Source organism: Falco peregrinus, chromosome 4, assembly GCF_023634155.1.
Source record: "Falco peregrinus isolate bFalPer1 chromosome 4, bFalPer1.pri, whole genome shotgun sequence".
NCBI classification, from domain to species: domain Eukaryota; kingdom Metazoa; phylum Chordata; class Aves; order Falconiformes; family Falconidae; genus Falco; species Falco peregrinus.
The window spans coordinates 92467524-92488055 of NC_073724.1; the positions used below are offsets into that span (position 1 = coordinate 92467524).

The 20532-nt window shown below is 40.9% G+C and overlaps 1 protein-coding gene across 3 annotated transcripts in view; it reads left to right on the plus strand.

Moving 5' to 3' along the window:
- The first annotated feature begins 591 nt into the window (after positions 1-591).
- The window catches only part of RNASEH2B (ribonuclease H2 subunit B), a 39386-nt gene continuing 19445 nt past the window's right edge, over positions 592-20532 (plus strand). The window contains exons 1-4 of one of the 3 annotated variants that reach the window (XM_027790668.2): positions 593-762; positions 13726-13797; positions 16752-16859; positions 19120-19196. In XM_027790668.2, coding sequence (XP_027646469.1) covers positions 699-762; positions 13726-13797; positions 16752-16859; positions 19120-19196 — 321 coding nt within the window. In that variant the 5' untranslated portion in view covers positions 593-698. Of the gene's footprint in view, positions 763-13725; positions 13798-16751; positions 16860-19119; positions 19197-20532 lie in introns of all 3 variants that reach the window. The other 2 variants (XM_027790666.2, XM_027790669.2) reach the window with 2 other exon arrangements.

Below are 20532 nucleotides of genomic sequence, written 5' to 3' on the forward strand. Positions count from 1 at the left end.
CTGTTTACAGGTCCAAACTCATCACACCTAATCGAAGCTGTGCCCCCCTCAGGACAAAGCTTTCGGCCGTGCTGCTGCCTCCTGCCAGGGGCTGGCGGCGATGGGGCAGGGGCGGACGCTGCTCAGCTACGGCCGCCCCAGCGTCTGCCACAGACCGCTACAAAACGATCACCTCCCAGCCTGCGGCGGGACTGGGTGAAAAGGAAGACGTTGCCTGCCAGCCCTCAGGGTACGAGGGGGGAGGCATGTACGGGAAAGCAGCGCTACAGCCTGCCCGCTCCTGGGCCAAGAGCAGGGAGAGGGGCTCCGTAGCGCTGCCCGCCTCCCACACGGCCAACTGCCCGCAGAGCTGCATCTGACAGGACGTGGGGAGAGGGGAGGCTTTGCCACGCTCTGTCCCGCCCGCAATGGCTTGTACCATTCTCTCCCCAGGGAGGGGGAGAAGAGGGGAAGCGGCAGCGCAGCTCTAGGCACCTCAGTGCCCAGGGGCCGCCCGCTCCCCCCCTGCCGCCCGCGGAGTGGAGCCGTCCTGCCGCCACGCACGGGGCTGAGGAGCGCGCGGCCGCCGGCCGGGCAATAGGGCGCGGCGCCTCTTCCCGCCTCTCCTGCCCTGCTGTGCGGCCACGCCCCGGCCGCCATGTTGCGGTGGCGGCGGGAGCGGCGGCGGGAGCGCGGGCGGCGGCCGGGCTGTACGGAGCATGGGCGGCGCGAAGCAGCGTCCCGGGGACGCGCACCCTGGCCAGTGGGTGCTCATTGCACCAGGTAACCCAGCGGGGCTCCGAGGTGGGACAGGTTCTGCCGCAGCGCCGACCGCTGGTTCTCCACCGCGCCCCGCTGACTGGCCCTGGCGGTGCCTGCCCGCATCGCGGCGGGGCTGGGCCGTCGCTCGGGCAGGAGGCGGGTGCCTTTCTCCATCGGACGGAGCAGGTCTCTGGGCTGCTGTGTGCAGCCAGCCCCAGGCCTGGTGTGGTAAGGACGGTTTGAGACACAGCCTTTACACAAGGCCCTGCAGAGTACCCGTGTTCTCCTCTCCAGGGTCCTGTTTGCCTCACTGCATCGCTGCGTTTCATTTTTGTGTGTCATTAGGTTTTTCCAAAGGTAAGCTCGCCTCTGGTTTGCAAACAGCGTGTTGAGGCCTGGGGAGAGGAGCTGTAGAAGAGAGGGGTCTTGTCACCAAGGTCCCAGATAGAGCCTCACCGTTGCCTCTCTGCTGCTGGCAGCCCACCTTGCCTCCATTCCCAGAGTCCATTCCTGCGTTTTTTGAAGGAAACAGTTTAGTGCCCTAAGCCTCAGCTTTAAAACAAACTCCTTGGAAGCCGTAAGTCCGAAGCTGCAGTGAAATGTCTTCGGCTCTTCCTCTCAATAGGTTGAAGAAGCAGACCTCCATGTGCGCAGCTCTGCAAGTGCCATATACACAAGGCCTTAAACACTCAGTAGGCTTAGTTTCTCTCACTTCGTGCTGAATAAATGTGAAGATGCCTTTCCCCCTTTTATTTCCGGCTACTATCAGGTTTTAAAATTTTAAATTCACAGATCACAAAAGGGTTTTGTGTTAGAGTGAGCAAAACAGGATGCTCCAGGGCAACAAGAGGAAGGAGGTGTCTTGTAAGTGCTTTTTAATTGCTTAAGGAAATGCAGCTTCCACAATTATCTGTGGGTCAGCTTTGTACTGTGCCTGTTTCTTACCCCACCCAAAACTTTAGAGCATTAACTTCGACTAAACCTGATAAAAAGGAGGAGCTCTTTGGAGTAATTTTATGAGCTTTGTGAAAATGACTGTGATGATGTGAGAAGTGCTGTAAGTGGGACTGCTGAAGGAAGGGTATAGCAAGAGCTTAGTCCAGCAAAGGTTGAAAACAAGGCAAGAGCTCAGTCACACATGCATCTGTAAGAGACCAGGCTTCTGTAGTTACATGAGAAACAGAACCAACTGTTATGATTTCACTGATTCCTCTCTTCCTCTGGTTTTACCTTTTTGATTCTACCTTTTGGTATCTGACATGCTTGATGCCTTAGAAAGGAATTTATAAGTGAGGAGGAGTTTTTTGGGTTTTTTTTAATATTGACTCTTTACAGACTAGGATTTAAAGCTGCATCTTGTATCAGATGACTGGCTATGCCAACAGATGTCCATACTGTGCAAATATTTACAAATATGCTTAACTTATGCATGAGTAGTCAGTTCTGTGCAGTAAGTTAAATTCTTCAGTAAGCGTTTGCAGGACTGGAGCCAGAGCTTGTAACTTTCATGAAGCCAGACAGTTTGTATTACCAATTATGCCAGCACAGCTCTGAAAAAATTTATATAGTACTCCAGATCTGTAAGAAAGTTTATTAAAGCCTTAGTAGAACCTCAGAGCACATAGTGATTTTTAAAAAAGTCTGGCTGATAATTTCAGAACTTCACAACTGATGAGACTTGCCAATTATATGAATAGAACTGCTGAAAAATAATGCTTTTGGTTTGGTTTTAACTTTTTTTTTTTTTTCCAGAAAAGAGATTTTTAAAGTTAACATCACTTTTCACATTTCTTAACTGGTTTGTTGAATGGATCTCAGAAATTCTTCACTGGCCATTTAGCAGAATTTGTAGTAGGAATACCTGATTGCTTTTAGGAACAAAGACAGATGCAGTTGGATTTATGACAAAAAAATGCTGCTGCTTTGTGTTAAATTTTGGTCTCATGGCAATCCATATCTTCATAACACCCGCATGGCATTATGCTACATGCATGCATAAAAATGACTGGTGTAAATAGTTACAGGATCTGCTTCTGGATGAGAGTTTAATACCATCTGTTAATAAATCTACCAACACCTTCTAGGTGTAAATAGCTTATTTATCTTCTTGTAGCCATTGTATGGCTACTGTAGCTATCTGTAGCCATTATCCTGTGCATAGGGAGAGGATGGGGCAAGGTGTTTTAATGTGATGCAAGAAGCTCCAAAACTTTTCTTGTAATAAAGGCGCTTTCTAAGGTCTGGTTTCAAGTGCTTAAGTTAGTTTGAACTAACCACCTAGCTAGCCTGCCTCCTAGAATAGCTTGTGAGGTTAACAATGTATACTATCCTACACAACCTAATAGCATCTCACTTGGATATGTGCCATTCATCTCACTTTGTTTGTGACATCTTAAAAGTGCCTGTATGGATGGAAGATCATGTTGATGGTGACTAGTTCTACAAAGAGACTGGATATCTTAGCCAAAAAAAGAATAAGTCTTTCAGAAGTATAGAAGTAAAACAGTGAGAACTGAAACTTGCTTTCTTAAGAATCAGTATTTTTCAATTATTCGGGCTGTTAGAGGTTCAACAGTAGCTTTCTAGAACAAGGCAAAGATATGGCTGGAGTTCTGAAAAATGGTGCATGTGTTGCTCTGATTCCATAGTTGTTATGATGTTCTGAGAATCTGGTTTTGCACAGGTCTCTGACTGGTTTTGCTGCTTATGTGACATGTAGAAACACTTAACTGTAAAAAGCACGTGTAAGGGAAAGGTGAGATTCTTTCCAATTTGGACATCAGCAACTAACAACATCAGGTTGATTATCTGGAACACAGCATCTAAAAAGCAGGCAGATTTCATTTTCTATTGCCATAGAAAGTGAGCAGAGTATGCTTGTCTGCTTTAGTATTGAAGATTATAAGATTATTACTAATCTTGTTTCAGTCCACATTGCTACACTATGTTCTGATGCATAGGCAATAAATTGCTGCTCTGATGTTCAGAGCATGTTTGATGACCAAGGAGATAAGTTTCGATTTTGTTTCTGATTTCTTAATTTTGATACTGATTTCAGTGTTCTGGAAACAGCTCAGAAACAAGAAATCTCCTTGGTCAGGTGAAACTGCCCATGTTCTTTGTTGAAGGCATGATTATGGCTGGAGGAGTAATGCAGTTGGACTGGTTGTTTTACTGATGATGTGTGTTATCCCAGCCCTCTTGAAACGTTCTAGAAGGCCAGACTTTGTCACTTCCTTTTGCAAGTGGTTAATTCTATCATTGTATTTCTGGTACTGTAAAACTTTGATTGGTGATGTCCATCTCATGTCTATACATCATACTACAGAGGTACAGAGCTACAAACCACATATCTCAGCAGGTATTTTGCATGGATTATAGAGGTGCGTGAAGGTGGGAAGGGGAGCAGAGTTGCCTGAGTTGAGAGGCAGCGGTGATGTTCAGCAGGCCAGTCACCCTGTGCTTCATTTCAATCAGTCTTTGCCTACCCTCATTCTTTCCAATGGCATTCTTTCCTTCTTTTATTTTTCCTTCTGTTTTTATGAGCAGCCTGATGACAATCTTTGCTCTCACCAGCCCTTTCCCACACCAAGACACTCAGGCTGTTTGGCATGGGAGAGTCACACAAGGGAAGTCCAAGTTGGAGTTGAAAAGGAGACCCTCAGTCAGTCATATCTGGGCTGGCTGGTAAGCAACTTCTAGGTCAGGTAGCAGATTTTACCTTTACAGATGGTAGCCTGCCCTTGTCCTGGTGAGAGCTCTTGTGATGGTGTTTCTGCTGATACTTACTTTTTTCACATGGAGACAGGATGGTTTGATATGCTGGTGCAATCGTAGTTTTGTTTTGTTTTTATAAACATAATTGTTCCTGTGTTAGGGATCAAAATACCAAGGATAAGACAAAGGGCAAAGCCAGAAGTCAGGGGGAGCAGTTAGGAAGTGTGGGTCTGGTGGAGAAGGTAGGATAAGGAGAGGGCAGTAACCATGTTAATCACTTCTGAAAGGCTGGAAGCTGCTGGTGTATGTTATGCAGCCTTATCACGGACATTTAGAGGAAGCTTGAGAAATGGATGTTTATAGTCAAGAGAGAAAATGATGAACAAACAGGAGGAGTCAGACAGAGGCACTTGTCATAGGGAGGGAAACGATGAGGACAGAAAACTTGAGTGTGTGGGTAAGGATAGAGCTGTGCATGCTGGGCTCGAAATAGTCAACTCTTTGGGCAGTTTCTCCAGTTGCAGATGAACTATGCCGTGCATATACAGGCACCAGATTTGGCCTAGAGCAGACTCAGCTCAGCACTAACTGTTTATTAGTTCAAGTACTGTGCCATGTTAACACATCTCTGCTATTTCCAGAACCAGCTTTGCAGTGCAGCTGCTTTCAGACAGTGTCTGAACTAGTAAGTCCTGATGGACCCAAGCTGGCTCTGTGCAGGCCCACTTGGGTGTTTCTGTGCTGTGCTCCACGTTCCAGGGGATTTTATTAGCTTGGCTCGAAATCTGGATCTGAACTTGCTTTGTGCAGGGTAGTTGACGATGGTTAAGAAGACCTCCTGAATCTGGAGTTCTGGAGGAATCAAGATACCAAAGCACTAATAAGTCCTGAAGGACCCACACAGACTTCATTGGTGGATGGCCGAGTTTCCAGATTGTGCTTTTCTCATAGTGGTTGAATAATCAGGAACATTATATTACCCATGTAGCTGAGCCCTCCTTTACCCTTGAGAATGCAGAGCTTCCTGTACAGGCTTTCTGTTGTAAGCTGTAGCAACTAGACAGGTACAAGGGAAAAGTAGCTCCTGAGAATTGAAACCTGGCTATCTCACAGCTAAAAAGTTGCTAATGAGGTGCTTTAGTAAAGGAGATTGTGTCTGTGTTTACTGAGTATTCATGTAGTTTTTTTAAAAATCCCTACTACCTGAACCAATGAGATTTTATTTTTTTTCACGTGCATATAGGAAATTTCTACTTGCTTTGTGAGTTGGGCCCCTGGAAATACTGTTTTTTATGTTTTCTCTGACAATCATAAGATCTAGAAATTAATTTCTAGACAGAAATAATACTGAGACCCAACTTAATTGCAGGGTTCTAAGGGCAGGGCTCTGTAAAAACCTCAAATGCTGCGGCAGAGTCACTGTGGGTGACAGATCTGATCTGGGCTGTGTATAACAAATAAACATTATTACATAATGGCTTCAAACTGGTCTTATTGATAGCAACCAAAATCACACTAGCTGCTTAACAGAATGGGTGTGAAGGGGGCTGTCTCTTTTGAGTACACTTTCTCAAGGATAGGTGTTATATCAGAACTTGGAACTATTTACATCCACTGATTTTAGCAAAGAGGTCAGAAATTCAAGGCAGTTTTCAAAGTTAGGTGTTCCGCTCTACACCTGAAGTTAATCATAGAATGGTTTGGGTTTGAAGGGACCTTAAAGACCATCTAGTGCCAAGCCCCTGCATTGGGCAGAGACACCTTCCACTAGATGCTCAAAGCCCCATCCAGCCTGGCCTTGAACACTTCCAGGGATGGGGCATCCACAGCTACTCTGGGCAACCTGTGCCAGTGTCTTGTCACCCTCACAGTGAAGAATTTCTTCCTAATATCTAATCTGAATCTACCCTCTTCTAGTTTAAAACCATTACCCCTTGTCCCATTGCTACATGCCCTTGTAAAAAGTTCCTCTCCATCTTTCTTGTAGGCCCCCTTTAAGTACTGAAAGGCTGCTATAAGGTCTCCCTGGAGGCTTCTCTTCTCTAGACTGTATTTAATTTGTTCTGTTTGTCTGTAATAGGAAAAGAAGTAGGGGTTAGCTGCAAGCTGAAAATTATTTTCAACCTTTATTTTTCTGAACTAGAAGTTTAGTTGACTACATTTTTTCAGTCTGTTGTTTTCTAAAACAGTAAATTGATTAGCTTTGTTGTTGTTGTTTAATGGGAACTGCTGTATGAATAGCATGGGAAGGATTGCAAGGGGGGGAGGAAATTTAACAATCCTATTATTTTTAGGAATTACTTATTTTTTTTAAAAAGGAGCAGTTTCACGTTAGACTTGGCAAGTTGTTTGAACACGTCTCATGTATGCCAAAAGTCAGATGGAGGCAGAAATAAATGGACTGTGATGCCAAACCATAGGACATCAGCAAACATTAATTTAATCCTCCATTCTTTCAAATGAAACTAAGGAACTTTTCTTTCAGTGCAACAACAGAGGAAGCATTTGACTTGAAGATTTTGGGTCATATTGAGAGAAGATATAGCAAAAGAAGCTGTGGTATACTTAATGCATGGAAGTAGTTTGCTTTAACATCTGAAGTAGGCAAGTTGGGGGTTTCTTTTTTTCTCATTCTCACACCTTGCACAATGCTTTGATACATGCTTTTATTTAGCTTTTGAAAAACAGTTCAATTTATCTGCTGCAAAATAGACCACACTGCTGGGCTGTTAGGGAGCTTGCTTCAGAAGTTGTAATGAATGTCAGAATTGAGCAGGATACTTGAACATTAATACTTCCAGAATAATTTAGATAAAGAATTTGGAAGTAATGTTTACAATAAACAAGTACGTATGTTTTTTAAGAGCTGACTTAAAACATTAGAAAGGTCATATAAAAATATGTGCACATATTTATATACCTTTTAAATAAGGTGAACGTGAATACGCTTATTTTAAAGTTAGCACTCTCTGGGCATATTTTACTTAACCTCCCACTAAATTGGCATTTGCATCTCCAGAACAAAGCCTTTTGCCTGCAGGTAATTTGCACGATTACTTATATGTCATCTCTTAAAAGGCATAGTGAGCTCAGCTGTGTATAAAGCAGATATAACTGGCAAGCTAAGGAGCCAGAAGGAAGCACAGCAAATAAAATAACTGAAAAGAGATGTTTTAATGTGTAACACCATCTCCTACTTCTGCTTTCTGCCATCTGGCTTGGAAGAGGCCAACTTATGCCAACTTAGGCCTCTCTGCACATGGGAATAGGGCTGATTCAGCCAGTAATACAGCTGCACCAGTGTTGACCCTATAAATATTGAGAAGGGAAGTCTGAAGTTTTTATCCTTTCAAGTGATAACCTGTTCTTGAACTTCTCCAGATTGACCTCTCCTTCATTCAGCTCAAACCCCTGCATGTTCTGTCAAGCATCTAGATTTCAGTAACAGATGAATTAGTACTGTCCATTGCTGCCAGTGAGTCCATGAAAGTTTTATTGGCGTAAGAGGTGAACTGTGCCAGCATAAGGACAGCGATGCTCTCAGGAAGAAGTCTTAATATTTAGCTGTATTGCAAGCTGTGTACTGGAGCAAAACACCACTCAAACCATCTAGTAGCCTTTCCATGTGAAGTTTTGCTCAGGATAGAAAACAGTGCCATTTTTAGATACCATTGTGTTTTATCATAGGATTAGCAGGTGAAGTGGGAGCCAGAAAAACTTTAAGGGGTATAAGTTATGTCACATTAATTGTTATTTCATTAGGTCACCAAATAATAAATGCTATAATTACCAAACTGAAAACCATTCTATCTTTTACAACAGGCATGTCAGAAGTCTAGTACTGTGTATGGTAAAGGAGAGGGTAAGGTGGTGAAGTAGCATCAAGTTAACATAACTTTAGTAACAACTAAAAAATTTTACAAAATCAAGTGTGTGCAAGTGCAAAGCCATACCTTAATTATAAGCACCTGGAAAAGGGGCTGCAGCAGTAAATTGAGCTGTGCGCCATTTAGTACCCCCCTGAGAGTATTGGGAGCCAAGGAAGCAACAATGTAGTCTTGCGGCTCATCTCTTGTTCTCACCTCTGTAAAGTCACATACAGTGTAGTTTTCCAGTTAGCTTACAGTGGTTAAAGACCCCAGTGTCACATACAGGGTAGGTTATATTCTGTGCCATCTGCTCCTGCCATGGGTTCTGTCCCTTTGTTCCGGTGATCATGTAACCATATGGTAAGTGAGAATAGCTTACTGATCTGCTTGAAAATTAATACTTTTTTGTGACTGGTTATTTCTCAGCTGGATCAGTGAAATGAGCTGACTTGCTGTGTGGCCACGGGATTGCTAGTTTAAATGGAAAGAAAGCATCAGAGATGTGGAACAGGGAGGGAGGAGAGGTGGGGACCTCAAGACCACACTTTTGAATGGCCTATGATCTTTGGTCATTTGAAACCATTCATGAAACTGTATCCTCAGCCTGTGCGTATGTGAATGCATTCCTTATATTAAGAGTTAATTGCCTTGTAAATTATAAAATATGTCAGAAGTTTGGGTGATACAAACTACTAGATTTATTAATTTTCACTGGACTTTTTTCAGGGCATGCTGCAGGACAGAGGACACAGGCGCTGAATTAAAACCATTTACTTCAGAGTTGACTGATTCTAAAAATAACATAAATAAAATGATTATTAGATCTAACATATCTGTACCCTTAGGCTACATAGTTTAAAGTCTTCCATAAAATGTCCATTTAATGGGCTCCATCATAATGTCTCCATCTGACACGCCTTTCATGCATGGTTAGAAGTTAAGAAGGGAATGGAAAAGACTTGTGTAGGTGACGTATGGTTTAATATCTGTTTTTAAATGAAATCTTAACTTTATATTTCCAGACTTTTAAATAATCCTGTTTTTTTGCAGGGTGATGGTGGTAGGGAAATCTGTGCTCTCAGAGGGTTTTTTCCTCTTACGCAATTGACAGATATTTACAGCCTCTTTGCTTGCCTGGCTGGCAGCTTTTTGCATGGGAATTCCATATAACTTGATATTAGTCTTATATATATAGTATTCTATAAGCATTTTTTTTTTTATAAAAAAGGTGAGTAGACCTTGCATCATCCATAACAGTTTCATAGATCTTAGTGGGAGTTTTATGTTCTTTTCCAATTTATACATGTTGCTGTACCAGCTAACACTTTTTTTTTTAAAATGGCCAGATTCATTAGTGCCTCGTATCTATCCATTGTGGAAGAATTATTGGCAGAAATCCCTTGACAGCTGGTTCATTTTTACTTTGTTCTGTTTGTATGTTTTATAGAATTTGCCTGGTTGTATGTCTGACCTCCATGAAATACGATAGGCTTTTCTCCTTTTCTGTAATGGAAAGCTTTCTTTAAACTTTTATAGTCTCTTTCGCTCAGCTTCAAGATTCAGAGGTTCTGTCTGTAGACTCCAGTACAACTGACGTATCACCCACATTTTTAGGTGGACTTTGTGTGAGATTTGGTTGTTAATAGTGAATGAACAGTAGACTATAACTTAAGCAAAGTAGACATACTTACCAGTCCAGTGTTGGCATTTAATTGTCTTGCATTGTGCTTACCTCAGAACTCCCTCCTCTGGTATAGCAGTAGCAGTACTGCAACCGGATGTACTCTGTGTAACTGGAAGTGTCTGTAAGCTTCATGGAGACAGAGGCATATACTTGCAGGGGATGGTACAGGTGGGTTTAGGCTTTAGGTGGGTTCAACTGCCTCCTGGAAGTGCCTGTCATCTGTCTTCCCTGGCAATTTAGAGAGTGGCTTGCTAATTGAGATGCCTTCTTGGGACAGGATTAATTGAGCCCCTCCTTGTGTCAGTTTTTTGTGTCCTGTAGCCTTGTATCAGTTTTTTGTATCCTTGTAAATGTTGTCCCAGGAGAATAGCATGCTGTGCTGGCACATCTGTTAGTAAGCTGACCTGTACTGACTGTGTGTTACCTGCAGCTTACAGCTGCAAGACAGTTGGTAGAGAGTATAGTAGTCAGAAAACTCTTACATCTCTCACTTGTTCTTGTAGATGAACAAGTTTCTCTGGGCTGAGCTATGGAAGCTGTTGTAGTAAGCATAGTGGCAATCACCTGATGTTTTCCTTTAGGATTTAGCAAAAAAACCTCTTCCTGTAATATCCCTTTTGTCTGCTTATTTTATGTAAGATTATTTCTTATGTGGATGTGAATCTTAAAACTAAAAACGAAACTAGTTTAACTTAGTTTTGTTAGAAAATTTCTACAGTACTGTTTTTTAAGAAGTCTGTATTTATTTAGCTATAGGAGATCCTTGCACAAATACAAGGACTGATAATGTAATGACATTAAAGAAATCCAGTTACCTTTCCTGGCTAAAGGCCAAAACACACACAAGTTAGCTTTGGACACCTAACTTCAAAATTCTCTTGCTCAGCATTTTCCTAGTTATACAGTGTTTAAATTCAGATAAATAAGGCCGCCTTCACCGTTAAGGCCATGTTAATACTGCATCCAGTTTTCCAAGCAGGCATTTGCCCAATTGCCTCTTTTTAACTGCCAATTTGACATCTAGTAGAACCAATCTATAACAAAGATATACTTCAGATGCCCCTGGAAATGGAGTGTGGTGTTGCCTACATTTTGAGGAAACTGAAGATAAAAGAAACTCAGAGAAACAACTTTTGCCTTTGCCCACTCCTTCCCTTCTTCTTGTGTGTGTGTGTGTGTGTGTGTGTGTGTGTGTCCCATCTTCTCTGGCAGCTGTGTGGAGAATGTGACGTGTATACTCTGATTCCATCAGCATGAGATACTGGGACTGAAGGCTGCAGCTCAGACTGTTCAGTGGGGTCTGATCACAGCTGTCCTCTGTGCGGTGATGAATCCCACAGAAATTGGAGAGGACCAAAGAACTAAATGGGCAGTGCTGTGCTTCTCTTCACATGGTGAGCTATTGGCTGAGCCAAGGCAGCTGCAGGGCCAGGTTGCATATACAAAGGGGCAGAGCAAAGGCTGCTGAGCCTGGGATAGCATGGGGTGTTGGGAAGGCAGAAGATTGATGAGGAAGAGATGGGACACTGTATCCCTTGGGTTTGCTACAATGAATGTTCCCTAAGTGCAGGTGTCTCCCAGGCTTAGCAGGGCTAGATAAATTCAGTGTGTTACTAGAAGGTTAGGAAAAGAACGTGTCAACTAAATAAAGATGTGAACTTCATTAAAAACAGCTACATTAGGAAGGATTGTCTACTTAATTGTTCACATTATACAAGATGCAACTTAGGGCTCAGCTGGACTCATTCCCAGTGTTCATAAATCTATGCAAGAAGAAAGCAGAGCAACTGAGTGCTAAAAGTTCCTTTGGGATTTTTTTTGTTTTGCTTTTTTTTTTAATTTTGAAACTCACATTTAGTGTGTATATTTTAACATGTTCATGTGAAACATCAAAGTAAACACAGTGTTTCTTTCACTGTCATTAATCACTGTAGTGTTTTAAAAAGTAACAAAAAATACCCTAATGTTAAACTGTGGTCAAGAATTGAAATATACACAGCTCTAGAAATTTGAAGTTTGCCTTTGCCAGGGCAAATGTAGCTTGACAACCGTGTGTGTTTATGTATTCGCATGTGAAGCAAGTCTGGTTAGCAAATATGGACTTTTTCCATTAAACCCCCTCAACTTACATTGAAACTTTTTGAGCAGTTTTTCAAGCCACCTGAAGACTCAGCTAAAAATTCGGGGAAGGAAAATGACTGTAAATTCTCCAAACAGCTCTGAGAGTTATTATCCTCCAACACTATCATAAAACACACTTGCTTTTTAAGCCTTGCTTACGTCTTTATCTGGGCAATTTCTGTTTGTGACACAACTGAATAAGCAGGAGTGGATGTAAAAGTTGAGGGTTATTTGGAGCTTTTTTTGCCACTGAGGTGCCAGTGAACAACCTGTGAGAAGTCCACCTGTCCTTTCTGAATGTGTTGGGGATAGGATTTCAGCCAGAGTGGAGGACAGCTATTTTTGGTTGTGCTTGAGGTTCCTAGTTCCCTGTTTTCCACAGAAAAGAACTGTGCTATCTCCCACTCTGCAAACCTCCTGGATGCTACTGAAAGGGGAAGGACGATGTGGCACTTGTGTTCCTTCCAACAAGCCTTTGTGAATAGCTGTGCGGCCCACTTCTGCTGCTGCTCTCTGCTTTCCTCAGCAGCACCGTAACTAAATTGTCAGCCTGATCCCTGTCAGTCAATTCTCTGGGGTCTGGATACTGGTTGTGTATGTGAAATGCTTTAGTAATTTTCCTTCCTCTGATGAATGGCTGTATGAAGGGAATTGGGACAGAACTGGCAGTATGCAAGCTAAGAAAGATGATGCTGTCATGTTGCTCTTCACTCAGATGTGGGAAGTTGTTTTCATAAATATGTTAGACTTTCGCTACAAAGAGAGCTTGGATAGAATATTATTAACTGGGGATCCTTATAGATGGTTTTTTTTTCAGACTTGATTCAGCATCCTTGTGGGAACTGTTTCCTTTATTTCTTTTTTTTTTATAATTTCACAGAGAAATTGTACTTTGTAGCTCTGCTTTTTGTCTTTTTTTTTGCTTAAGGACACAGAAAAGAGAACAACTGTCAGAGGCTTAAGCCAAAGGTGCTGTATTCTCTCAACTTCTTTTTCCTGGGGAGGGGAATTAAACGCACTCTTTATTTTTCAAGATTATACATAAGAGATAAACAAGTGTGTATATTTTTCACAAAAACAATGGCCACTCAGACAAATCATGCTGCATATTCCTGCGTAATCTGACTTCCTGAAAGCTTTAGAGGACCACTGTTTCTTCCCATAAGTATTTTACCTTTTGCACTTTTAACTTTTTAATGCCCACATTGTGCTTGTCCTAACTTACCAAAGCGTTCTCATTGTCTTTTGTGTCTAGTCAGGGCGACATATCAGTTCATCTTGCTTAACTGAAATGTCAAACTTAGGAGATCTCTTGCCTGAGGCTCTCTAGGGCGAAGTGGTTTTCAGAATCTAAATCATTCCTAGGTACATATCTTTCCTGTAGCAGATGGAGAGTGCCAGGAAGTCTGGAATGATAATTTTGGTGCCTTGATCAGGTAGGATGAATTTGAGCTGAGACTTACAACTTTTAGGTGGAAAATACGTGAGTTTTCAAGAAGTGTCAATCCAATTCCGAATGTCTTGGAGAAGCATGACAAAACTTGAAATACTTCTCAATTTACAAGTTCATAACTTTTTCCTCTCCCTCTACAGAGGCTGCTACTGACCCCCCTAAGACACCTGACAGCGAACCTTTGTTTACGAGACTGCGCAATCCAAGCACAGGCAAGTTTTGGAATTGTGACATGAGCCTGTTAATGTTCTGGTTGGTTCCCTCCACCACCAAAAAATTCATATTTTGCAAGCTGAAATAATGATGATAGTTTAAGTCTATGTGCCAAAGATATTGCTGGTGATGCCAGATAGTTAATGCTGTGCAAACATTTAGGATTTCTTTTATAATTTTAATTGGTTGAACTGTTTATTCATCAGGAATATTGGCAGCACAAAAAAGAGGTGTAATTTAAGTTCTGTTTTTAAGTGCATTAGTTTTGGGAAGCTTACAGTGTTGGGTGTTGAGCCTGGGCTTTTTTTAATCCAAATTTAGACTTCATAGCATTCATCTTATGCTATAAAATAAATAGTTGGAGCTAGAAGAAGTGTTTCAGTTATACTTACCAAGATTTTTGGGTCTTTTCATTTTTAAATCTAATTTTTCTTCTTTCCCTTGTCAAAGTGGTGGTGTCTCTTTTCTCATGATGAGGCACTTTGAATTCAAAGTACATTGGAAAGACCAGCAAATGCAGGTGATACCATGACACCACCATCCCACAGTTACTTTCTTATAATCAGATTGTTCTTTTTGTCAACGATTTGTTATTATTATATGAGTAATGTAATAATTGGAATATGAGATACTGCAACAGAAACTTGCAGTAAGCCTTTGTTAGGGTTAATGTATTTTGTTTGAAAAACATGTTTCATGCTTTTTTTTTTCTTTTCATAAGCTCCTTTGGTTTCTGTAGATTTAAGTTGTATGTTTTTGTTTTGAAATTCACTGCTCATATTTACGTGTTTGTAAATAAAGTCTTCAGGTACATTTTAATGTCACAATGTACTAACTCCTACTTGTTCTTGAAAGAGGAAAAGAATTAAAAATAATAGAAACAGAATGTGAAATCACTTACTAATCATGATACCTGTTTTTTGATTGCTCAGATTTACAGTGGGAATGTATAGTCATGGATATTTTCCACCTGTTGTATTATATTAGCTTTCTAATTTATTGTTTTTAAAAGCATAGATATAATTTGCTTTATTCTGTGAAAGAAGAGATCTGTTTACCTTGTAGAATCAGAGATCTTCTGAAAGGTTTCTGGGGAAAGCCTAAAGCACAATGATTGCCTGGGTGTGTTCCTTTAGAATTTACAGGAGCTTATTTATAGACCTGCATAAACTTCCAGTTATGTAGCCTATTATAACTATAGGGTCTGAAAATGGAAGGACTGAGAACACCCTATTAATGTATTTTCCTTATGTTTGGGTCTAACTGATGAATTGTTGATGCCAGATACTGTATAAATATGCACTGAAGGACTCAGCACGCTATAGAATTGATGCTAACCACTTTATTAAATAAAAGCATGCATGGTCCTTTTTATAGACAGGCAAAAAGGACAAAATGTCTGTCCTTTACAGAGACTATAAGTTAGGGTTCAGCCTGCAATTCAGAAGTACCACTTCTGAAAAAGAAGCATTTTTAAAGCGCTGAACTAAAAGAAGGGAAATAACCGTACCATAAGACTTAAGCAACTAATTGAAGTGGTAAAGTTGTGAGAAAAGCTGCCTAAGTTCTCTCTCCATCCATTAGTATTTCTGTCTAATGACACTGTTGGGAACCTGTGGTGACTGTCCTTTTAACATACTCAAATAAATTAAGGAGCTGGAGGTAGGCAGTAGGAATGGTCCCTTTCTCAAGATTTCATAGGTCACCATAGTATTTGGCTTGTGCTGTCACTGGTAGGAGTCTAAAGTTGTTCAGTGAGCACTTCTGTGAGTAGTTTGATGTCTGGCACTGAGCAAACTATGGTATAGACCCTTGCTGAGAAGCACATGGTAGTGATTGAGCCCTCTGCTCTCCCTTGTATCTACTCTCCACTCCCCCTCAAAAAAAAAAAAATCATGAGAGAACTCAAACTGTATCCTTAGGTGAGGTTAAACATCTGGTCAGCCTTTTGGATAAAGGGGGGGAAATGCATTATCAGTAATTTTTTAGAAGAGGTGTGTCTGGCCATTTTTGCTGACCTTCCTATGCACCAAGGGATCTCTGCAAACTTAGAACAGCAGTGCTGACATCAGCTTGCAGGTGCTTACATTTGAAACTTTTTTTGAGCCAGCCCATGGTCTGCAAGTCAGTGCAGCTTTGCAATTTATGTGTTTTGAGCAGAAATGCCCTGTTGTAGTTGCTCTTGTCTCTTGAAGATGCATTGATACCCAAGACAGGACCACTCCAGCCAGCAGACTCAGCTGACCAAATTTCAGGGGCTCTTTCTGTAGTTCTAGCAACTTCCTGTTTTAGATATGGAAAATGCCAATCCTGCTTGCAACGTATTCCTCACCCTTTTATTGTAACCCAGAACTAATGTGAAATGGCAGAGCTGTGCTATGGGGTGGCCTAAAATAAAGTTTTCCTTTCCAAACTATGAAGATTCTGATGGGCACTTCAAAGCAACTCCTTTTAGCTTCCTTGTTCACATTGTTTGTCTACCCATACTGAGTCATCGACAATCCATTTTGATACACGCAAAAAAAAATATTTCAAATTGTCACTTGGAGGTTTGAGACTTTTGTTTTTCTAACCTAGAGACTGCTATCTTGGAGACAAACATGATCAAAGGAGAGGGTATTTTCTTGTTTTTCCACCTTCCCCCTTCAGTACAGACAAAAGCTGATTTCTTGAGTGATTTTGATTTGGGTTTGGATCAAAGGCTTTGTGTTGTAAGATGAACTATTCACACATATTATTTATTGATTCAAATTCAGTTTAGTTTATAGAGCTGGTAAATGAACATCTGTATATAATAGTTTTCTTTGTCTGAGCTTTCTTTGTAGTGAGTTTATGTAGAATGTGTGTATGTTTGTGTGTCTGTATGTATATAAGGCACATTCTTCAGATGTATTGGGTATTCTTTTGATTTTTGTGAAAGCTTACAAACACAAACCAGATTTCTTTTCAACAGGGGAAGCAACTCTTTACTTATTCAATAGCGGTGCACAGCAGCTGTTTGAAGTAAAAGCTTTTCATGAGGAATATCGTTCCTGGTTTATAGGTCAGACTGTTCAACAAGGTGAGTACTATAATGTATCCTTCTCCCAGCTGTAACTAATGTGCATACACAGACCTTCCCTCTCACTTCTAGTAAATTTACAGGTGTTTTTCCTAGTTGTTTGAGGCATGCTGTATCATATCCCCAGCTTCTGACACACTCATTTGCCATCTGGATTTAACCAGGGCTGGGGGCTTTGTGGTCTCTCTTTAAAAGGCAGCCTTTGGCAGCCTCAATTAGACAGATGTTCATTTGTCTTTGGGGGTTGGGGGTGTGTGTGTAAGTCATTCAATTGTATTTAAACTGAAGTGATTAGCTTGCCTTGTCAATCACACCAGCAAGTTCTCGGCGCAAGAAAAATATGTGTGATCTTACGGGAGGGAAAAAGGGCTGGAAGGCCTTAGCTAGCTGAACAGCCGAGTGTTGTGTTAGAGCTCCAAGTGTTGGAATGTAAGGTCTTGCTTTCTTTTAATTACAGCTGTAGTCCCGTGTGTGAGTGCTGGGATCTGAGGATAGGCCTGCTGTCTGAAGGTGCCATTTCACTGTTCTGTCTGAAGTGAGCTCATCTATACCATCCCAGTCATACTCTGTACCTAGCTTGCCTTTCTGAAAAGGAGGAGGAAACTCATGTAACTCCTTGTGACAGCTTTAACAAGCCTTTATCAGTAACGATGTCACTGAAGTAGTGTTTCTCTGCCAGCATATCCACAGACCAAACAATAAGTATTAATTCAGGAGAAGAAGGTATATTTGTTGTGTCCTTTTTAACTAGAAAAAAGACCGTTTATATCGATAAATAAAAGCAAATAAAAGCAACCCCACTGGACATGTGCCTTCTTTAATGGTAATATCCCAAAGCGTGTGTTAGCTTTTAAACATCCTCTGCAGGTGCATATAGCAATCCAAGTGGTATGTCTGTGAGCTTTTCCTTGCTCCATCTGGGGCTGAGCCAAAAGACTGAGTCTGCTCCCTGCTCCCAATTATGTCCACGTTGTATTCTCCCCCCTCCCTTTCTAACCTCTCTTTTGGCCCTTGGGAAACAGTTGCCTTAAGGAATCATTGCCTGTTTTCTTTAAAAGATAGAGGAGAAGAAATTGTTCCTGAATGTTAGGGCTGCTGCATCTCTGAAAACAATCAGGGAACGAACAACAGAAAAAAGCTGTGTGTTTGCAGTTAAAGCAAATTATCTTATTATCTGCAGAGAAGGGGGAAGGTCTTTGTACATCTAGAGCCCAAATTCTTTAGAACAAATAAAAATACCTCTTCCTGGATGTACAGTGGAAAGCATTTAAATGGAAGCTGTGAGAAAGTGGCTAGTATTTTTTCCCCTCCAGTTTTATTATCAAAGCTTTCATGTTTGTAAGTAGTCCTGGTGCTTGCTTTGTCTCACTTAGTGCATTATGTTAGTAATACAGATGTTAGATTGGGTATCAGCTTTGCCTTCCCACTTCATCTTTTGTTAGTTTTAGGGCCATTGCAATAGGATTTCCTTTTCTTTAATTATCTTAATCATTTGATTTAAGCCAAAAAAATTTACATTTATTTGCTTTTGGTTTGCTAATTGATGTCAAATTGTCGTCAATTATTTGGTCTCATTAGTGAGTTTTCTTGATGTTACATTGTTTCCAATTATCTACAATTATACAAAAAGCCTGACTAAGCCATTGTCCCGCAATGAGCTCCAGATGGGCAGAGGTGTCTGTTTCAATGGGAGACCAAGTGAATACAACATATTGAGCCATACTTTCTGATCTATTTAATTATTTTTTTTCTACTAGGAGACAGCGTGCAGATTCTCCCCTTATAGATGAGAGGCAGCTCTAACTTAACTAGCTCTTGAAATTCTTTCTTGCCCTGCCTACCTCTTCTGCCAGCACAGTGTTGCCTTGCCCAGTGTTTGAGGTGAAGTATACTGGATACATCTGGTATCCCAAAATAAGTTTCTGTTACACCTAAATCTGCCAATAGAGGGCAGCTTCAATTTTTATGTTTTTAATATAGTCCAGAAAAAGGCAAAAATAACGAGTACTTGAAGCTAGCAGACCTGCAGCGGAGCTTCTGCTTTGGTTTGGCAGGGTTGAGAATTGAGTTAGCTCTGTATTTTTAATATACAATCACAAATTCTATTTTCCTGCCCATCTGATTAAAATACTGAGATACTTACTAGAAAAAAAGATTCTTCTCTTCTTGCCTCCACTCCTGAAAAACATCCTAAAAAATCCAAAGGTCAATATATTGTGTCTCTTAGTACTAAGCTTGCTTTTACATTTCTGTCACTTAGATGGGCGTCTGCTATTTGTTACACCGATGGACCCCTTATTTCTGATACTTCACTACCTCATAAAGGCAGACAAGGAGGTAAGGCTGCTTTATTTTTTCACTGGAATTCTCAGGAGAAAATGTTATTTCTGACTTGAGAAATTACGTTAATTCTACAAAGAGGGGCTTCCATAATAATAGAAATTTAATTTGCATGTAAAGCAGTGAAAGCCACCCTAGCAGTACTTTCGTTTGCATCAAGTTTTTTGGTTGGTAAAGTATGTTCCAGGAGTCAGCTTGCAATCTCAACAAACGAATCACCTGCTTTTTAAGAGCAGTGGAGAATCTCTTTTGTCCTTTTGTGTGAGCCTGTCCCAGGACTGTTGAATTTAAAATGATGAGATATCATCAGAGTGAAACAAATCAGTGCCCTTTCTGAGGCACCAGGAGATGAATTATTATAAGAAAGAAGAGAAGAAGAAGGAAGAATTTGGATGCTAAGGAGGAGGAGCAAGGAACATTTCTGTGGCAGTTTGAACTTGAAAGGAAGCATTGCCTCTTTAGAAGAAGTGTCTGTATAGATGCTATATCACAGAACAGGAACAGGATGATCAAGTATCCAAAAGTCGGATAGTTAATAAATGACAATTGATTTATCGTGGGTGTGGCGAAAGTTTATTTAAAATTTGGAAGTGTATCAAAAGGCAAAGGCAGTTCCTGATTTATTGTTTATAATCTGCCTGTGGAAAAAAGGGCATAAAATAAAACGTTAATGTTGATCCTTGTTTTTTGTTTCATGGAGGCAATAATTTCACTTTATGCATCCAAAGAGTTTTTGTTCCAAGAGCATTTCCTGTAAGGTTGGTTGCTATTCTCTGCTTTTGATTGCAAGTGGAGAATGCAGGAAAACAATTTTTGTATGGTGAAGAAATGAAGCCCAGCTACACATTTGTAATAGTAACCTATTGTTCTGTAATAATTTTTAAATTATATATGGTATAGGATGCGCAAATATATCCTGTGTATCTGTTCTCTGTTTCTGCTTCAGGATAGCCCATCAGAAGTCGTCATTTCACAAGGAATAATTTAGCTCATTCTCTAGGCACTGTGCTCTGTTTGAATTCATCATCCCTTTGAAAGCTTTATACCAAACTTAAATTAGGGACACAGTAAATCTCCTCTATGTGGTAGAGTGTTTGAGGTAGCCTGAGTAAAAGACAACTACTGCTGATGTTCCTGTTCTTGGGAATAGTCCTGTACTGCCCTTTACTTTCCTGGTACGTTGTTTTCTAGGTTTTCTGGTTTTCTAGGCCAGGCATGATGCCAGATAAGTGCACAGAGTTCTGTGTCCTAAATGAGGGCAAATGCATTCCTGCAGTGCCCTGCTTAAGTTAGTGTATTCTTCAGTAAAGGGGAAGTCTTGAGAACTGTGTTG